Source organism: Rhinopithecus bieti, unplaced genomic scaffold (assembly GCF_001698545.2).
Source record: "Rhinopithecus bieti isolate Rb0 unplaced genomic scaffold, ASM169854v2 scaffold_29034, whole genome shotgun sequence".
In the NCBI taxonomy this organism is placed as follows: Eukaryota; Metazoa; Chordata; class Mammalia; order Primates; family Cercopithecidae; genus Rhinopithecus; species Rhinopithecus bieti.
The window spans coordinates 341,889-363,536 of NW_016812875.1; the positions used below are offsets into that span (position 1 = coordinate 341,889).

The window sequence follows — 21,648 nt, forward strand, 5'->3', positions numbered from 1 at the left end:
TTCTTCCCTTTAAAATTCAACAATTTTACCAGAACATTTCTCATTGTTGGCCAGCTGGGTTGATTTTCCCATGTAAATGGAGTAACTTTTCAGTATATAGTTTTAAGTCTTCTTTTATTGAACAACACTTTTGTTGCATTATAGCTTTTTAACACTTATTTTTTTCCATTACTTTTTCTTGTTTAGATACTATTATACTTATGTATAATAGTAGTAATTTGCTTTGCTCTAAACTCTGTATCTACTATGTTTTTTAAAAAGTAATGTTTGCATGATATATCTTTTTCTATCCTTTAACTTTTAACAACTTGTGACATTAGTGAGTTTCTTATAGACAGCATATTATTAATCATGGTTTTTAAATCAACTCTGTCAATTATTTAATTGGTGTATTCAGACCATTTGAATTTAAATTATTTACTGATATGTCAGAGCTTAAATCAGCCTTTTTATTATTTGTGTTCTGCTTGCTTTCTGTGCTTCTCCTCTGTTTCTTTTCTTACTTTCCTGTGGGTTACTTGAATTTTTTTTTTTTTTTTTTAGACAGAGTTTCACTCTTGTTGTCCAGGCTGAAGTGCAATGGCCTTGTCTCGGCTCACTGCAACCTCCGCCTCCCCGGTTCTAGAAATTCTCCTACCTCAGCCTCCCAGGTAGCTGGGATTACAGGTGTCTGCCACCATGCCCAGCTAATTTTTGTATTTTTAGTAGAGATGGGGTTTCACCATGTTGGTCAGGCTGGTCTCGAACTCCTGACCTCAGGCAATCTGCCTGCCTCGGCCTTCCAAAGTGCTGGGATTCCAGGCATGAGCCACAGCGCCCAGCCTACTTGAACATTTTCTAAAAATCACTTTTGTACAGTTTCTTTAGTGATTACTCTAGGTAGTACGTATATCCAAATGTAACTTAGCACAGTCTAACATTTATTGATGCTTTATTACTTTAATTGAAGTAGAGAAATTTTACTTCCATAATGTCCTCATACCCTCCCTAGTTCTTAAATATAATTGCCTTAGGTATTTATTCCATATACATTAAACACAACATCAAAGGGTATAATTTTTACTTCAACCATTAAATGTAATTTAATAAACTCATGAGGCTAGTCCATGATATTTACTCATTCCAATGTTCTTTTTCCTTTCTGAAGTTCCAAACCATCTTCTGTTATTATTTGCTTTTGTTTATAGAACTCCCTTTACCCATTTTCTGATCAGGTAGTCCCTTATGAACATTTATGCAAAAATTCTCCACAAAGTTCTACAAATTCAGCAGCATTTTAAAAGGATTGTATACCACGACCAAATATAATTTATTCCAGGAATGCAAAGATGGTACCACATATGAAAATCAATCAATGTAATATACCACATTACAGAAAGAAGAAAAAAACCCACACGATCATCTCAATTGATGCAGAAAAAGCATTTGACAAAATTCAACACTCTTCCATGATAAAAACATGAAACAAACTAGGAACAGAAAGAAACTATATCTCAACAAAATAAAGGCCATATATCAAAAGCCTACAGCAAACATCATAAACATCATGGTGAAAGACTGAAAGCTCTTCCTGTAAGATCAGGAACAAGGCAGGAATGCCTGCTTTTGCCACTTCTATTCAAAATAGTACTAGAAGTTTTAGCTGCAGCAACTATGCAAAATAAATAAATAAAAGGCATCCAAATTGGAAAGGAAGAAGTAAAATTACCTGTTTGTAAATGACATAATCTTATAAAGAAAACCCTAAAGTTTTCACCAAAAACCTACTAAAACTAGTAAGTTCAGCAAAATAGCAGGCTACAAAATAAACACATAAAAATCAGTTGCATTTGTATACACTAACAATGAACAATCTAAAAGAAAATTACAAAACAATTCCATTTAAAGCAACATCAAAAGAGTAAAATACAATTAACCAAAGAAGTGAAAACACCTACAATAAAACTAAAACCACATTGCTGAAATAAATTAAAAAAGAACATAAATAGAAACATATCCCGTGTTCACGGATTGGAAGAATATTGTTTAGTGTTGCTTTTTTTTTGGTTTTGTTTTGTTTTTTTTTGAGACCGAATTTCATTCTTGTTGCCCAGGCTGGAGTGCAGTGGCACGATCTCGGCTCACCGCAACCTCAGCCTCCCGGGTTCAAGCAATTCACCTGCCTCAGCCTACTGAGTAGATGAGATTACAGGCAGGCATGTGCCACCATGCATGGACTAATTTCATTTTTTTTTTTTTTTTTTTTTGAGACAGAGTCTCGCTCTGTCGCTCAGGCTGGAGCGCAGTGGCATGATCTTAGCTCACTGCAAGCTCCGCCTCCTGAGTTCACATCATTCTCCTGCCTCAGCCTCCCGAGTAGCTGGGACTATAGGCTCCTGCCACCAGGCCCAGCTAATTTTTAAATTTTTAGTAGAGATGGGGTTTCACCGTGTTAGCCAGGATAGTCTTGATCTCCTGACATGATCTGCTTGCCTCAGCCTCCCAAAGTGCTGGGATTACAGGCGTGAGCCACCGCACCCGGCCTAATTTGGTAATTTTAGGAGAGATGGGGCTTTGCCATGTTGGTCAGGCTGGTCTCAAACTCCTGACCTCAGGTGATCCACCTGCCTTGGCCTCTCAAAGTGCTGGGATTACAGGTGTGAGCCACAGTGCCTGGACCGAAGATTACTGTTAAAATGTCAAAACTACCCAATGTGATCTACAGATTCAGTTAAATCTCTATCAAAAACCCAATGATTTTTTTTTGTAGAAATAAAAAAGCTCACTCTAAAATTCATATGGAATCTCAAGGGACCTTTAATAATAGCCAAAACAACATTGAAAAGGAACAAAGCTGGATAACTCTCACTTCCTGATTTCAAAACTTACTACAAAGCTATATTAATCCAAACAGTATAGCACTGGCAAAAAGACAGACATATAAACCAATGAGATGTGATAGAGAGCCCAGAAATAGCTCTTGCATATATGGTTTAATTACTTTCTTTTTCTTTTTTTCTTTTTTTGAGATGGAGTCTCGCTCTGTTGGCCAGGCTGGAGTGCAGTGGCCCGATCTTGGCTCACTGCAACCTCTGCCTCCCAGGTTCAAGTGATTCTCGTGCCTCAGTCTCTCAAGTAGCTGGGAATACAGGTGCATGCCACCACGCCCAGCTAATTTTTGTATTTTTAGTAGAGATGGGGTTTGGCTATGTTGGCCAGGCTGGTCTCGAACTCCTGGCCTCAAGTGATCCACCTGCCTTAGCCTCCCAAAGTGCTGGGATCACAGGGGCATGAGCCACTGTGCCCAGTCACCATTTTTTTTTTTTTTTTTTGAGAGAGGGTCTCCTTATGTTGTCCACGTTGGTTTTGAACTCCTGGGCTCTAGCAATCTTCCTGCCTCGGCTTCCCTAGTAGCTGGGATTACATGCCCATACCACCACATCTAGTTTCAAATAGCTTTTGATAAGGGTGCCAAGACCTTACAGTCCTTTTCAACAACAAGTAGTGCTGGGAAAACTGGATATCCACATGCAGAATAATGTGGTTGGACCCTTATTTAATGTCATGTAAAAAATATGAACTCAAAATGGATGAAAGACCTAAATGTAAAACCTAAAGCAATAAAACTATTAGGGAAAAAAAACAGCAAAAATTTCACAACATTGGATTTGGCAGTGATTTCTTGGAAATGGCAATAAAACAAATAGAAAATTAGACTTCATGAAAATTAAAAAATTTTGTGCATCAAAAGACACAGTCAACAGAGTAAAAAAGTAACCCATAGGATGAGAGAAAATATTTGCAAATCATATCTTTAATAAGGACTTAATATCCAGAATATATAGAGAACTAAAACTCAACAACAAAATACAAACCAACTGAAAAATGTGCAAAGGACTTGAATAGACATTTCTCCAAAGAAGATACATGAAAAGGCAATAGGCACATGAAAAGATGCTCAATATCACCAGTCATTAAGGGAATGCAAATCAAAACTACAATGAGATACCACTTCATATCCGTGAGGAAAGCTATTGTCAAAAATACCCAGAAAATAAGGATGTGGAGAAACTGAAACCCTAGGGCACTGTTGGTGGGAATATACAATGGTACAATCACTGTGGAAGACAGTGTGGTGGTTTCTCAAAAATTTAAACACAGGATTACCATATGATCCAGCAATTCCACTTATGGCTGTGTACCCAAAGGAATTAAAAGTAGAGTCTTGAAGAGATACTTGTATACCTATGTTCACAGCAGCATAATTCACAATAGCTCAAACATAAGCAACCCAAGTGTCTATTGACAGATGAATGGATAAGCAAAATGTGGTATATACATACAATGGAATGTTATTCCACTTTAAAGGGGAAGGAAACTTTGCATTATACTACAACATGGATGCACCTTGAAGATATTTTGCTAAGTGAAATAAACCAGTCACAAAAGACAAATACTGTGTTATTCCACTATTTATAGTAGTTAAAATGAGAGACACAAAAAGAATGGTGTCACCAGGGGCTGGCATGTTGGAGGATGGGGGAGTTCTTAATAGGTACAACATTTCAGTTTTACAAAATGATGAGTTAAATAGATGAATAGTGGTAATGGCTGTACAACATTTATGAATGTATTTAATAACACTGGACTATATATTTAAACATGAGTAAAATGATAAATTTCATTATATATATTTTACTGCAGTAAAAAAATTGAAAAATACACGAACAAGCACTAGAGAAAAGAAACACAAACAGCTCAAAACATGTAACAAGGTAACACATTTGAGGTACTATCTCCTACCAACTGAATCTGGCAAAAATCAAAAAGTCAGTCAATACTAAGTGTTGACAAGGATGCAGAGCAGTGGGAACTCTCATTTACTGCTGTTGGGAATATAAACTGGTACAATCATTTTGAGAAATAATTTGTCATTACCTAGGAAATTGAAATTGTATATACCCTAAAGTTCACAAATTTTATTCTTAGCTACATAGCCTACAGAAACTCTTGCACATGTATACCCAGAGACATGTGAAAATATGAACAACCCAAATGTCCATCACAAGTTTTAAAAGAGGTAATTTGTAGAATATCCACACAATGGAATGCCATACAGCAGTGAATACAAATAAGCTACAGCTTACATATTAATATGGAGAAATGTGAATAGCACGTTGAACAGAAAAGGCAAGTCACAGGAGAATACACACAGCATTGTTCAATTTATGTAAAGTTTATAAACAGGCAAAATCAAGAAATATGTTAAGATAGAACTATAAAGAAATACACACAAGTTATAGTGGAAGAATTAAGGAACAGCAGGGAATTTTGTCTTCTGTATTAGTTTACTACGGGCTCCATAACAAAGTACCACAGACTAGGTGGCTTAAACAACAGAAATTTATTGTCTCATGGCTCTGGAGGCCAGAAGTCTGAGATCAATGTGTCACCAGGGTTGGTTCCTTCTGAGGCCTCACTCCTTGGCTTGTAGATGACAATTTTTTCTCTATGTCTCCACATAGTCTTCCCTTTGTCCGTGTTTGTGTCTCAGTCTCCTATCTTTTTTTTTTTTTTTTTCTTTTTTTTTTTTTTGAGATAGGGTCTCCCTCTGTCACCCAGGCTGGAGTACAGTCGTGCAATCTCTGCTTACTGCAACCTCCACCTCCCAGGCTCAAGTGATCGTCCCACTTTAGCCTCCCAAGGAGCTAGGACCACAGGCATGAGCCACCAGGTCCGGCAATTTTTTTTCTTTTTTTGTAGAGACAGAGTTTCACCATATTGCCCAGGCTGGTTTTGAACTCCTGGCCTCCAGTTATCTGCATGCTTTGGTTTCCCAACATAGTGGGATTACAGGCATGAGCCACTGGGTCTGGCCTCAGTCTCCTCGTCTTATAAGAACATCAGTCAGATTAGAATTAAGACCACCTCAATGACTTCATTTCACTTTAATTACCTCTTTAAAAGACCCTACCTCCAAAGACAATCACATTCTGAATTACTGGGGTTAGGACTTCAACACATGAATTTTATGGGGGACACATTCAGTCTATAACACCTCCCCATCTCTTTGGGCTATGTGGTAGTCAGGTAGATAAATTTAATTATATTTAACAAAAAGTTAATTAGCATATATTTTGTTCCAAGGAAAAAGAGCTGAGTTTTGAAGGACATGTTGAGTATTAATCATCCAGCATGGAATGAAAGTGTGGACTGAAGGAGGTATCTAGATGGTAGGTAATGCCAAACTAATTAGGGTGACAACAGAGGTACAGAAAATGTCATGGACAAGCGCTGCTGTAGGTACGGATGTGCACCATACTTGTGTCTTAGTCTGCCTGTGCTGCTATAACAGAATATGTGAGACTGGGGAGCTTATAAACAACAGAAATTCATTTCTCACAGTTCTAGAGGGTGTGAAGCCCAAAATCCAAGATGCCAGCATTTAATGAAATTTGCTAGCTGCTTCCAAAATGGTGCCTTGAATGTGGCATCCTCCAGAGGGGAGGAATGCTGTGTCCTTACATGACAGAAAATGAAAGGACGAAAAAGGACCACACTTTCTCTGTCAAGCCCTTTTATAATAGCATTAGTCAATGTATGAGGCTACAGGCCCCATGAACTAAACACCTCCCGAAAGGCCACACCTCCCTAACACTACAAATTTTGGGGTACATATTCAGATTGTAACATTCCACCTCTGACCTCCCAAATTTGTATCTTTCTTACATGTAAAATACATTCATTCCAACCCATTGCCCCTAAAGTCTTAATTTGTTCCAGTAACAATTCAAAGCAAAAGTACAGGGTCCCATCTAAATCAGATACGGATGAGACTCAAAGTTAAGAGTCATTCTGAGGCAAATGCTCTCCCGCTGTGAGCCTGTGAAATCAAACAAGTTATATACTTCTAAAATACAATGGTGGAACAGTCACAGGACAGACATTCCCATTCCAAAAGGGAGCAATAGAAAAGAAGGGAGTAAGAGGTCCCACGGAAGTCCAAAACCTAACAGGACAAACATTAAATCTTCTTTTTTTTTTTAATTTCAATTTTTGTGGAGACAGTGTCTTGCTCTGTCACCCAGGCTGGAGAGCAGAGTGTGTATGATCATAGCTTGCTGCAACCATGAACTTCTGGGCTCAAACAATCTTCCTGCCTTAGCCTCTCCCGTAGCTAGGACTACATGTCTGTGCCATTCTGCTGAGCTAATTTTTTTTTTTTTTTGTAGAGATGGGGTCTCACTACGTTGCCCAGGCTGGTTTCAAACTTCTGCCTCAAGCAATCCTCCCTCCTGGGCTTCCCAGTGGGTTGGGATTACAGGCACAAGCCACTGTGCCCAGCCCAACATTAAATCTTGAAGCATGAGAGTAATCTTTGACCCCATGTCCCACCTTCCAGGTACACTGGGGTGGAGGTTAGGTCCCCATGGCCTCAGGCGGGCCCACCCACATGGCTTTGCTGGGTACAGCCCATGCTGCAGCTCCCATGCACTGAAATAACCTGCCCGTAGCTCTCCCAGACTGGCACTGTACGCTGGTGCTTCTACACTTCTGGGGTTTCTGGGGCAGCCCCACTCTTATGACTCCACTAGGCACTGTCCTAGTGGGGCTGTCTGCAGACACTTGGTCTTTGCAGCAGTTCTCTGCCTGGGCCCACTGAGGCATTCCTTGAAATCTAGGTGAAGGAAGCCATGCCTCCGCAGCTGTTGTACCCTGCACACCTGCAGAATTAAGCACCACATGGATGTACCTACCAAGGCTCACTGCTCGCACCCTCCAGAGCAGTGGTCCTACCTGGACCTGGGCCTGCTTGAATCAGAGGTGGGGTGGCCAAGGAGCACTGTGCCAGAGTGCAGGGTACAGAGACCCAAGGTGGCCCTCAGCAGTGAGCACACGGGTCCCATGGGCACCCTGGGCCCCTCCTCAAAATCCATCTGTCCCCAGGACCCTAGCACTCTGGGCTTTTGATGGGCATGGTTGCCCCCTCCCCTTGTACCAAGATGTCCATAATACCTTTGGGGTCATTCTCCCATTGTCTTGATAAATAGCACATGGCTTTCTTGTATCCATACTAATCTTATCAAATGGTGGCCTGGCCACACCCTGTGTGCTATCTTCTAAACATACTTTTGTTTTTTTGAGACAAAGTCTCGTTCTGTTGTCCAGGCTGGAGTGCAGTGACGCAATCTCGGCTCACTGCAGACGCCACCTCCTGGGTTCAAGTGATTCTCCTTCCTGGCCCTCAGGCTTCCCGAGTAGCTAGGAATTTACAGGACCCATGCTTGCCCACAATTGTCTGGCGCTAATTTTTTTTTTTTTTTTTTTTTTTTTTGTCTTTTTTTGCCTAGTTTTAGTAGAGCAGTCGGGGTTTACACATGTTGCCTTCCCAGGTGTGCGGCCTCTGCTCAAGTGATTTACCCACCTCGGCCTCCCAAAGTGCTGGAATTATAGGCATGAGCTACCATGCCCAGCCTAAAACTCCTTTTTTTTTCTTTTTTTTTTTTTTGAGACGGAGTCTCACTCTGTCACTCAGGCTGGAGTGCAGTGGTGCCAACCCAGCTCACTGCAACCTCTGCCTCCCGGGTTCAAGTGATTCTCCTACCTCAGGCTCTCAAATAGCTGGGATTACAGGTGCCTGCCACCATGCCCAGCTAACTTTTGTATTTTTAGTAGAGACGGTGTTTCACCATGTTGGCCAGTCTGGTCTTGAACTCCTGACCTCAAGTGATCCACTCGCCTCAACCTCCCAAAATGCTGGGATTATAGGCATGAGCCATCACAACCGGCCTACATACTTTTTTATTCTTTACGTGGCTGGACTGAGAATTGTCCAAATCTTTTTCTTTACATGGCTGGACTAAGAATTGTCCAAATCTTGATGTTCTGCTTCCCTTTGAATTATAAATTCTGTCTTTAAATCATTTCTCTTCTCCCATTTTAACATTTTAACATAAGCAGTTAAGAGAAACCACACAGCATCCTGTACACTTTCCTGCTTAGAAATTTCTTCTGCCAAATATTCTACTTCATTGCTCCTAAGTTCTGCCCCTTACAAAGTCCTAGAACACAGACATGGACATAATTCAGCCATGTTCTTTGCCATTTTGTAACAAAGATGGCCTTTTCCCCAGTTTCCAATGATATACTTCATTTCTGTCTACGACCTAATCAGAATGGTCTTTACAGTCCATATTTTTATCAGCATTCAGTTCAAAACCATTTACGCAGTTTCTCAGAAGAATGAGTGAGAATTTCCCCACAGCTCTCCTCTTCTTCTGGACCCTCACCAGAATCACCCTTAATGCTCCACTCGTGGCCATACAAGCTTTTTCTTGCTTTCCTTTCACAACTCTTCTAGCCTCAACCCATTACCCAGTTCCAAAGCTGCCTCCACATTTTTAGGTATTTGTTTTAGCAACACCCCACTCCCCTGGTACCAATCGCGGTCTTAGTCCATTTTGTGCTGCTATAATAGAATAGCACAGGCTGGGCAACTTAAACAGACATTTATTCTCACAGTTCTGAAGGCTGGATAGGCCAAGATCAAGGCACTGCCATCTGGTGAGGGCTGCTCTCTGCTTCCAACATGGTGCCTTACATGCTGCACCATCTGAAGGGGAGCATGCTGTGTCCTCACATGACAGAAAGTGGAAGAGCAAAAAAAGAATTCCCTCCATCAGGTCTTTTACTAATAATATTTGTTCATTCACGAGGGTGGAGCGCTCATGACCTACACACCTCCTAAAAGGCTGCACCTTCCTACTCTATTGCATTGGGAATTAAGTTTCCAACACATGAATTTTGAGGGATAGGCAACATGACTCCTAGAGGGATGAATGACTGAATATATAATTCCTGTGTGTCCCCAGAATTAGCAGAGGGCCAAGCAGAATAGGCACAGACATGCTGCTGAAAGAATATGTTTCATATTTGTTACTTACAGTTGTACTGGAACTCTACTGTGAGCACACAGGAGAGTCTTAGAAAATAATTGATCACTTAATCTAAACCTACCAAAATTAATTCAGGACATGTCACCGATTAGTTCTGGAAACACTGAGTTTGATATTAGGTTGAACCACATGAAATGGCCAGTACTTGATCATTTTTTACCAAAAAAATGGCCACTCCCTATGGTTCAGCCTAAATCAAAAGCTTCAGTAGTTTGTTTTCTTTTCTTTTCTTTTTTTTTGGAGATGGAGTCTCGCTTTGTTGCCCAGGCTGGAGTGCAGTGGTGTGATCTTGGCTCACCGCAACCTCTGCCTCCCAGGTTCAAGCGATTCTCCTGCCTCAGCCTCCCAAGTAGCTGGGACTACAGGTGTCCACCACCACGCCTGGCTAATTTTTGTATTTTTAGTACAGACAGGGTTTCACCCTATTGGCCAGGCTGGTCTCAAACTCCTGACCTTGTGATCTGCCTGGCTCGGCTCCCAAAGTGCTAAGATTATAGCCACCATGCCTGGTCTGTTTTCATTTTTAAGAGGAGAAAAAAAAAAATGATAAAGCAACGCATTAAATCAAAACCAGAGGCTACTGTCAGACTGCTTTCTAAAGATCAGGTAAGTAGGAACCCATCTTCAAAATGTAATTTTTCTCTAAAATAGGCAATCTCAAGAGTAAAATATCTTTTCATTTTAATCAAGAAAGCCGAGAGGCAAGGGCTTAGCAGGCTTCTCTTACTGTATAAGTTTCAGTGGATGTATGAAACTTTTATTTTCATTGCAAAAGGTTTTATGACATTTAAGTCTTATTGGGACATTAGTGACAAGCTTTGAACAAAGGCTTGTCAAGCTCCAACACTGAATGGTTCCATTGTGATTACTTATAAATCAGTTTTATTGTCAGTGTTGGGGTAATCAGAGATTAGCTCATGCCTAAAAGCATAACTAAAAAAATAACGCACCACTGAGAAACAGGATTTTGTTGAATTTTTCTCCTGCTACTTTATCCATAAACAATTTGCAGCCATCTAGCATTGAGAAAAGCTCTCTTAGGTAACATGCTAATCTTGTGCCATTCATAAAAAGCATCAAAGAGAATGCTGTTCTTGATTTACCTGTACTGAAAATATACTAATGCTTGTTAATTTGGAACAATAATAAAGATCCTATGAGTAAGCTGTCATTTTTAAATGGACCCCCCAATTACATGGGAGCTGTTAGATGTCAAGAACTTGTGGCTTGCACTCAATCTACATTATATTGTCCCTGGATATTTTTTCAGACATCTGGAGACTGGCCTGAAATAGCACCCAATCATATCAGCAAGCATTCTCCATTTAAGAGAAAATAGAGGAACTTTATCTCTATTGAGTTATGATATATGGTGGTTTTCATGGAATCCAGAGTGATGAAGCTGGGAAGCTGGTTGAAGAGATGACTAAGTAACTCAGCACAGATTTTCTGAGTTACATAAATAAATGAAGCGAGCTGTACCACCAGCAGCAATTTGTCTCAAAGGGCATTATTAAGCTCTCTGAAGTAAGAAAAGGCAATAGTGGCAAGAAATCATGTACTTCCTCTAAGTGTGATATACTAGAGAGCATCATATGGTAGTAATAGAGCTGGTTCAGCCTTTTCCAGAGGACAGATGTGTAATATTTTTACTAAGTTATGGACAGCACAGTGCTCTCTTAATGCCATCATAACATTTAGTGCTAAAGGGACCTCAAGGTCCCTGAGAAGGCACTTTGACTGGCAGCTTTGCCAGGTTAAGAGTCCCATAGGCAGTTAACATGAGCAGAGAAGAGGGCACAGCACAGGGTCCATCAGACTCCACATCTCACGTCATACAGTTATGATTAAGACTTCTCAGGCCAGGTGCGGTGGCTCACACCTGTAATCCCAGGACTCTGGGAGGCTGAGGTGGGAGGATCACTTGAGCTCAGGGGTTCAAGAGAAGCCTGGGTAACATGGCAAAACCCTATCTCTACAAAAAAAAAAAAAAAAAAAATTAGCCGGATGTGATGGTGTGTGCCTGTAGTCCCAGCTACTCAGGAAGCTGAGGTGGGAGGATGGCTTGAGGCTGGGAGCGGAGGTTGCAGTGAGCTAAGATCATGCCACTGCATTCCAGCTTGGGCTACAGAGTAAGACCCCCATCTCAAAAAAATAAATAAACATAAATAAATGAAATAAAAAAGACTTCTCTCTTTTCAGATAATTCAGCAAGGTAATGGGTACGCCTGGCCCATGGTAAGTTCTTAATATGTGCGCGCCCTTAACCTTCCCATTTCTGTTGAACTGAATTTTTCACCCTTAGCACTTCTCCCAGTAGGTGAGATTTCTGTCTTCTGGGCTACAAAGAACTCCTCATCCAAATATGGGAAGGCAGGAATCTTGTCAGCTTGGAGATTTTCCTCAGCGATTCCTCTTAGAACTCACCTATCCCAAACCCCCAGTGTTTGGTCATGCTGAGCTGATGGAAGGAGTCTGCACTAACTAGAGCTTGGCTCAGTGACTCAGCCGACAACTCAATCTGCCTGTCAGGAAAATCTAAGAGCAAAACCTTGTCTTTATCATCAGATGCCCTACAGCATCAAGGTAAAGAAGTACAAGACTAGGATTACGGGTTGTTCTTTTTGCTTTTATTCAAATAAATACAATACTTATATATAGCCTGATTAATTTCCCCTGCCATATCTCTTTTTTCAGGTTTCAGGCTTAGAATTTTAGTCGTGCAATGCTATGGTCACATCATAACTGTTCTCTAAGTTGAAACAAGTATTTAAACAGGCAAATAGCGAACTCGCCAAAAGACCTGTGGGTCACTTGCCCAGATGAGGCCAATTGAGACGAGAACAAATATCTTTTTTTTTTTTTTTTTTTTTTTGTAAAACTCTATTTTATAGTGCACCTTGGGATAAAATCCAATTGTTTCTTCCCCTTCTTTCCCAGGCCAGGCACTTGACAGCACAGTGCTCTCTTAATGCCATCATAAAGAGGATGGGCAATCCACTTCATTAACATCCATTGGACTTGATTTCCCCAGAAAATTAAAACAGTGTGAAAGAACACTGCATTTAGCATTTGGCATTAGAGTTTGTGAGACTGATAATGACTGAAATATTTTGGATGTGCTAGAGGTTAATTCAGAAATGTAGGCCTGGAGAAATTTCATTTGTTCTAAATGAGTCTTGCTTCCCCTGAATTCCGTCTTTAGGTAGTAACTTCTTTAGTTTGAAATTAGTCTGATTGGCCGGGCGCGGTGGCTCAAGCCTGTAATCCCAGCACTTTGGGAGGCCGAGACGGGTGGATCACGAGGTCAGGAGATCGAGACCATCCTGGCCTACACGGTGAAACCCCGTCTCTATTAAAACATACAAAAAACTAGCCGGGCGAGATGGCGGGTGCCTGTAGTCCCAGCTACTCGGGAGGCTGAGGCAGGAGAATGGCGTAAACCCGGGAGGCGGAGCTTGCAGTGAGCTGAGATCGTGCCACTGCACTTCAGCCTGGGCAACAGAGCGAGACTCCGTCTCAAAAAAAAAAAAAAAAAAAAAAAAAGAAATTAGTCTGATTAATATCACCTTTATTGGGAAAAACTATTATCCTCTCTGTGGCTTGGCCTCTGGTATCTCCACATATTAATTTAAATAAAAGTACGGCTTCAATTGTTAATTGATGGTTCAGCTTACAAGGAACTAGTCTAGGCAGCCACCCTTCTTACATGAAGCCAGTTAGGGCTAATGCAACCTGTATGGTCAACTTCAGTTTAAAAATCTTAATTCTCATTGTAAGAAAGCAGCCAAGTATCGAACCTTGAGGCAAGTGGGTCTATGGAGTGGCAGATTTGGGAGTGTGGGGCCAGGGCCACACTGCTCATGCTAATACACCATCAGCACAGTGGCCCAGTCTTGACTTCCTCCAGCTCCAAGAGTCACCTCTGCAGAGTGGCTGTGGCACCTGAGAGAGTAGGGCTGGCACAGAGCCCCTGCCCTGCACAAATGTCCCTGTGGAGTCCCTGGGAGGACAGAGGCAAGCCCTGCTTCTTAGCAACTTCCCACACGTCCTGTCTCTGATCCCACTTCCTCTCTGTAAAGATGCTATTTGGCTTAGCAGCAACCCAAGAGAGTGGGAATAAGGCTTGGTGTGTTGAGAACTGCTCCTGCCTCCTTTTGACAGCCAAGGCTGGCAAGGTTGTTTCGAAATCTGACAAAGAGCAAGTCTACTTTCTACAAGTAAAAAATCCCAACCACTTCACGGTCACTCCATTAAAGTAAAACTAAATCTCTCTGAAAAATAATATGCTTTGAAACCCTCTGTTACATTTATAAAAAGAAAAGGAAAAACAAAAAATTTCAAAGTTAAAAAAAAAACCCTTTAAAAATATTATAGCAATAGCCTTCTTTGTAACAAATATAAAACAGCTTAAGACACTTGGTGACTTTCTTAGTTCATTTGTGGGGATGGACACACAGTGAGGTTTTACTGCTGAAGTTAGCTATTTGGTAAAAACTCTAGGAAGAGTTCCATCAAGAAAATGGTTATTTTGGAAAGACAAGTTATGATTATTTCCAAAACGTCAAAAGGAATAAGAATGTAAACACTATATACTCAAAATGTTAATGCAATATTAACTCAGTCAAATAAATAAAAGAAAGTGGCACCAAATTTATGGCAATTTTCAAAACAAAATGTAGCTCAAGGATATTTAAAAATAAATAATTGGTTCAAATAGGGATGACCATTCTCAGCACAAATCAACAACATTCAAAATAAAGTGCTATGAGAAAAAGTAGCCCCACAAACTTCAACTTATTCACATATGAACAGAGATACTATCTGGATCTTTAGGTCTGAAATATTCACCACGAGGGAAAGCTAGAGGCCAGGCTTAGGGCCATCTTTTGTCATTTTTCTTTTTTCTTCCAGTGTGTGCTTAAATATTTTCTTCAGGGTGTTGTAAACTATTGGTCCATTTTCAGAATCAAAATTAACCTGGTGATAAAGAAATTTACATTCAGGACACTGTAACAAGAATTTTAACTAGTTTCTGTTTTGAGAGAAGGAGGGGGTGGAGAAAAAAACAGACTTACGAACAAAACTCTATATAAAATACACATAATAAATTTCACACATTTTAGTTGAAAGACTATATTAGAACTGCCAACCATGTCAATCCAAACTTATGAATGAAAACCCCAAAATTAAATCTAGTGCCTGGATATTTAGTCTAATTATATACACCCAGACATGAAGCAAGTCAACAGTGGGTATGAAGTGAATTTTTTGAGACTATCATTGATGGTATAAGGGAAAAATTTCCTGTATTAAAACAGTACATCAGCCGTATACGTCCTGCTGAGAGGCCCTGGGGCCACTCTGGACAGAATCAGAGTGACATGAATAGAAGCCCAGCTCTCCACCTGCTAGCTATGTGTCCTCATCTCATACCCAACCTCTCTGGACCTCGAAATCCTCCTTTGTAAAACAGAGATAATGATACCCCCCTTCATAGGATAGCGTATCTGTGAGTCTAACATATGTTTGGCACATATATACAAACCTCAACTGGTCAGGCGTGGTGGCTCACGCCTGTAATCCCAGCACTTTGGGAGGCCGAGGTGGGAGGGTCGCTTGAGCCCAGGAGTTCGAGACCAGCCTGGGCAACAGGGCAAAACCTCATCTCTGCAAAAAATTAAAAAAAATTAGCCAGGCATGGTGGCACGTGCTTGTTGTCCCAGCTACTTGGGAGGCTGAGGTGGGAGAAATGTGTGAGCCCAGGAAGCAGAGGATGGAGTGAGCTGAGATTGTGCCATTGCACTCCAGACTGGGCGACAGAGTGAGACCCTGTCTCAAAAAACAAACAAACAAACAAACAAACAAACAAACCCCACCTTGATAAAGGTAAATTTCCTTTCCCCTTGATGGGAGAGCCCTATTTACACATATTTGCATTTTTTCACCCAAGTTTACCATACTCTGGGTTAGGAGTGATGGCAGAACTGAGAACCAGAGCAAGTAACCACCCTCAACCCCCTTCCCAGAATAGTGTGTGACTCCCTGGGAAAGAATCAGGGTCACACAATCACTGCTTCTCTCCTTCTGAAATTTCTCCTCTGATAAATTTTGAAAATGGAAGGTTGTTCCCTCTGTCAACAACTGTAAAGGATCTGACTTTAGCCTGTTAGCTTGCCAGTGTTACGGATACTGGTAGAAGATACAAGATTTCTGGGTCAGAGACAGACAACTTTTATTTCTCACAGCTGCACGTGCTTCATGTTCACATGGGTTCTCTTTGTCTCCCAAGTCTCATGGGGGCAATGCAGAGGGGCCTAGGTGGAGGCTGCACAAGCACGGGGTTTGCCTCATAGCTGAGGAGCCCCAAGCTTAGGAAACTCCAATGTTTCACAAGGGGGCTGCAAAAAAGTCTGCCAACCTTTGCCCTGAAGGGAAACATTTTTATTATCCTGGAAGTCAGAACGTGTGCCTTCTGCTCTCCAGGCAGAGCTCTCCAGACATTAGTGAAGAGCTGATCCCCAAAGAGAGTGGTCAGGGCATCTGCTCATCAGACTATGAAGAGACATGAGAGACCCAAGGAAAACTGTCTCCTAACATTTTCTATAGACAGATTTTGAACAATTGCTATCTCTAACTTTTCCTTCATATCCCCTTAAAAGGCCAACAGAAGTTATAAAGAATTCCTACTGCTTTCAGAGAGACCAATCTTAAGAAACTTTTTCAGTCAAGCTCAGGAATTTAATTTTATCTATAACTACACTGTATATCCCATTTGCAAAAAAACTCCTTATTAACATTAACAATGGTCTTGAATTTTTTCCTTTTTTTTTTTTTTTTTTTTTGAGATGGAGTTTCACTCTGTTGCCAGGCGGGAGTGCAGTGGCGCAATTTTGGCTCACTGCAACCTCCGCCTCTCGGGTTCAAGCCATTCTTCCACCTCAGCCTCCTGAGTAGCTGGGACTACAGGCGCACACCACCACGCCCAGCTAAATTTTTGTATTTTAGTAGAGATGGGGTTTCACCATGTTGGCCAGGATGGTCTCGATCTCCTGACCTCATAATCTGTTCGCCTCAGCCTCCCAAAGTGCTGGGATTACAGGCATGAGCCACCACTCCCGGCTCTGTTTACTTTCTTAAACACCAAAACACAACCTTCTTCACATGGTGGGTAGCCTTTCAGTCTATGAAAATGTAAATACAGATGTAAAGGACCACGTGGTCTGGATTTGAGACTACTGACTCTGGAAACAGTTGAGAACAGATTGAAGAGATGTCAGTGGTTAGTGCCATAGAATCCAGATGAGGAAAAAGGAAGGCCTGAAGTAAGAACATCACGCTGGAAAGAGTGGAGGGGAAGCAGACTGGGCAAATATTAAAAAGGAAGAATCTTCACAACTTGTGAATGAGTTATATAACTTATTAATGTTACCACAGATGTTGTCATTCAAAAGCTGGGTTCTTTGTTTAACGACACTTTCATATCAATGAGAGGTAACAAACAAATTATAGATACTTTCATATCAATGAGAAGTAATAAACATATTATAGTTGATGGGGTAAAGGGAAACTTTTCTCTCGGTAAGAACCTGGCTTCTTCTTTCTTCAGCCAGGAAAAACTGCTGCATCCAAAAGGATGGGCTTTTAAAAAAAAAACCTTTTTTTTTTTTTTTTTTTTAACTCTTTCCTTAGGATTTGCCAACCAGGACTCAGTACTGAATCAGCAATGTGGGATATTTACTTTTCAATAGATGGTTTCTTACTTAAACCCAAGGTAGAACTGGCTCAACAAGCAAAGATTCTCTGACTCTGATTAGGCACATGATCTAAAAATATGTATTCAATACTCAGTTGTTTCTCTCTTTCTTTTATATAAAAGCTCTTTGTTCCAACGTTCTCCTTCAAAAAACCCACAGTTCAGTTTTTCCTAAGATCATTGTTTGGAAACTTTTTCTTTGGTTAAAACTCTGCAACTACTTAGAAGAAATGTCAAACAGATTTCCATGAAGGGAATAACGTACACATACATGTTTTATTTTAGAGGAGGATGGTGACCTCTGGATTCTGATTTACAAAGATGATGCTGATCTGTGGTTCAGAGAGGGGAAAGAAGAGTGTGACCCACCTTAGTGAATGCCTTAATGGCATGGGCAAGGAAAGCCTCCTCCACATCCACGGGAATAGTCTGCAGGTTCACTATGCAGTGCAACACGCAGAGAATAGTCTGGTGCTGTCCCTGTTTTTGTAGAAATCAAAATTTTAAAAATTTGTTCAAAAAATGCCTCAATAAATCGATTCAAAACTATCTTAGAGTCAAGAATTGGTTTGTGACCAAGTACTCATAGTGTCAAATGCCAAAATATCTAACAAAATATCTAAACATCAACAAATGCTTATTGTTATGTGTTAATATAATTTGAAAAGTTTTCAGGAGATAATATCAAAGCTGGCTAGCTATTGCACAAAGTAAAACTAAATTTGAAGATCAGTGCAATTTTAAACCAAGTGTTTCTCTTGCCGTGAATTGAATAGATTTTCCCATTCTTGTTGTTTCTGGATATAATCATGTCAGTTGTCTAGTAGATGGCGACATGTCATAGCGATTCATGGACTAACTGGGCACTGAGTGGTCAGGATCTGGGTACCCAGCCACTGCAGATGATATGGAGGGAGGCGGGTAGACAAAGAAAAGGACAAGGGCAACCCCAGTCCCCCAGGAGCAATGCAGTGCTTAAGTGCTTAGCCTCCAACCTAAGGGGTAAGATACTTAAAATGTGCCCACTGACTTCACTCCTGAGGGCTGTTTACCTTAGCAAAGGAGAAATTCCATCACCTTCAGCAATACATATCCAAGATGTAATGTACAGAGACCCACTCATTTCAATTCTGAAAACCTACAAGAGCATTATCTATAATAAAGAAACACCTGCAAGCACAAATTATCATTACAATGATGCCTATGAAAGTAAAAAACCTGAAACAATATAAATGCCCTATACATGGGGTGAGGGTGAAATAGGATAAAACAGGGAGCCTTATGTAATAGAAGGCACACGGGCTTTGTGCCAGAGTGGTCTGAGCTTGAATTCTGCTCTGACATGTGGTGCCAACCTTGGGCATGCAACCTCAGCTTTCCTTGTCTGTGAAACTGGCCTCTACCTCTAAGGGGTATTGAGATAAACAGAAGAGAAAATGCAAATTATGTCCTGAAGGGCTTGGCCCAGTCACCTACCAAACATTAATCTCCCTTCTCATCATCTCCTGTTTTATGTTTGTGATTTAACTGCTGAGAAAATATCCTAAGAAAAGGACTTCAGATACAGGAAAAATTATGTCTTAAAAGAGGTGTATTGGGTAACTGTGGTGTGTGAGTGTCTGTGTGTGTGTGCAGGCACACACGTCTGTGTATTGTGTATTGTATCTGTGCATGTGTGTGAGCGCATGTATCTGTATGTCTGTGTGTGCATCCATCCATATGTGTCTGTGTGTGTGTGTGTCTGTGTAGTAACAGCAGAAGATTTTTAGTGAAATTTAGAAACTGAGGAGATGTTTACATGCAGCATAGTAGGTAACTCAAGGTTGGTTATTCGATAACATTGTTTCTTAAAACAAAAACAGGCCTGGTACGGTGGCTCACACCTGTAATCTCAGCACTTTGGGAGGCCGAGGTGGGCGGATCACATGAGGTGGGGAGTTTGAGACCAGCCTGACCAACATGGAGAAATCCTGTCTACTAAAATTACAAAATTAGCCGGGAATGGTGGCACATGCCTGTAATCCCAGCTACTCGGGAGGCTAGGCGGAAGAATCGCTTGAACCGAGGGGGCAGAGGTTGTGGTGAGCTGAGATCGCGCCACTGCACTCCAGCCTGGGCAACAAGAGCGAAACTGTCTCAAAAAAAAACCAAACAAAAACAAGAACAAAGCCTATTTTAAACTGAAAATTTAGTATCACTGTATGGATAAAAATGATAAATTGTATAAAAGGCTTCATACAATTTCTCCTGTTTCCTAGATCCATTGTCTTCTAATATCTTTTCCTAAAGGTAATCACTATTACCAGTTTCTTATTTCTCCTTCTATATTTTATACATATATACATATTTTCTCTATTTTAAACATATATCTTTTATACATAAAATATAGAAAACATCTATATTTTACACATACAAATTACATATGCATGTATAAATGTGTGACACCTACCCCTTTTTAAAAATACGAATGAATGCATATCCCAACCTACTTCATGATTTTTCCCATACGCATGCTCACAGCAAATAAGTAGAAACAAACACTCAACAAGGAAAAGTGGTAAGGCCGGGCGCGGGGCTCACGCCTGTAATCCCAGCACTTTGGGAGGCCGAGGTGGGCAGATCACGAGGTCAGGAGATCGAGACCATCCTGGCTAACACGGTGAAACCCCGTCTCTACTAAAAAGACAAAAAATTAGCCGGGTGTGGTGGCAGCGCCTGTAGTCCCAGCTACTTGGGAGGCTAAGGCAGGAGAATGGCGTGAACCCGGGAGGCGGAGCTTGCAGTGAGCCCGAGCTTGCAGTGAGCCCAGATCGCGCCACTGCACTCCAGCCTGGGCCACAGAGCGAGACTCCATCTCAAAAAAAAAAAAAAGAAAAGTGGTTAATTATGGCACAGTCTCGTGTTACAGCATCATATCTGTTACAGTCAGTATTTATGAAAAGCTTGTGTTATTCGCGGGAAAACAGCTACAACTTGAAGCAAAAATGAAGCAAACTTACATGTTAAAATGATTTTTAACAAGTTAATATACATATTGATAAGTTTAAAAGATTTGAAAATGTTTGCAGTGCCTCTCCCAGGACTATGGATAGTTCCCCTTTCTATTTTTTATTTTTGTATTTTCTAAGCGTTTACACTGGGTATCAGTTTCTTCTCTTCTCTTAGAAAAACTATTAAATTAAACTTAGATTTGGGATTCTGTATGAATTCCCTTTTTTATAATGGATTTTCTTTCTGCGTGAAAAACTAAGGGCCTCAGTTACAGTCATTAACTGGTCCTACAGCCACTTTACCTTCTCTAATAAAAACAGTGCTTCTGCGGCATCTGCTCGCCTGTCAACCAACATGTCCACATCCTCTTTGGTGATTACAGGCTCCTTCAGTTGCTCCACCCACGACCACATCAAGCTGCATAGGATGAAAGGGTCCCTCTCGCCACATATTCTTTCCCAAGCTCCATCTCGGGAATTAAGCTCTTTCTAAAAAGGAAGAGAAAGAGACAGACAAACAGAGACAGAGACAAGGAGAGGAGAGAGAGGTGCACCAGTTGACACTGCATGATCCTCGCACTGCCCACGAGAGTGAAAGACTCAGGCTCTAGGGTGCAGAACTGGGCCCCTCCCAGCCTCTCCACTTCCAGGCTGGACACTGGACTAAGACACTGAATTCTGTAAGCCTCAGTTTCTCTCATCCCTTGCCTCAAGTTGTTGGGCTGACTGACTGAGATAAGGTCGGTTAAAGCTTATAGCACAGAGAAAGGGCTTAGTTAATCCAAGTTTTCTACTTTATTCAGAAATCACAGAAACAGTTCAGAAGAGCCTTCCTTTTCAGGCTTCTGGTGAACAAAACAGAACTATTTTTTGCAATAAAGTAGATGGTAGACAAAAAAGTAGAAATAAGGGAACATTTATACATTAACCTGGGGTCTAAGGAAAAGGAAAAGCTTTGACTGAGCTT

The 21,648-nt window shown here is 41.0% G+C and overlaps 1 protein-coding gene across 1 annotated transcript in view; it reads right to left on the bottom strand.

The window, feature by feature from the left end:
- Window positions 1-14,569: 14,569 nt before the first annotated feature.
- PTPDC1 (protein tyrosine phosphatase domain containing 1) overlaps window positions 14,570-21,648 on the bottom strand; it is an 81,318-nt gene continuing 74,239 nt past the window's right edge. Inside the window, 3 exon segments of the mRNA XM_017847079.1 lie at window positions 14,570-14,915; window positions 18,061-18,171; window positions 20,985-21,170. Of these exon segments, the coding sequence (XP_017702568.1) occupies window positions 14,799-14,915; window positions 18,061-18,171; window positions 20,985-21,170 (414 nt within the window). The 3' untranslated portion in view covers window positions 14,570-14,798.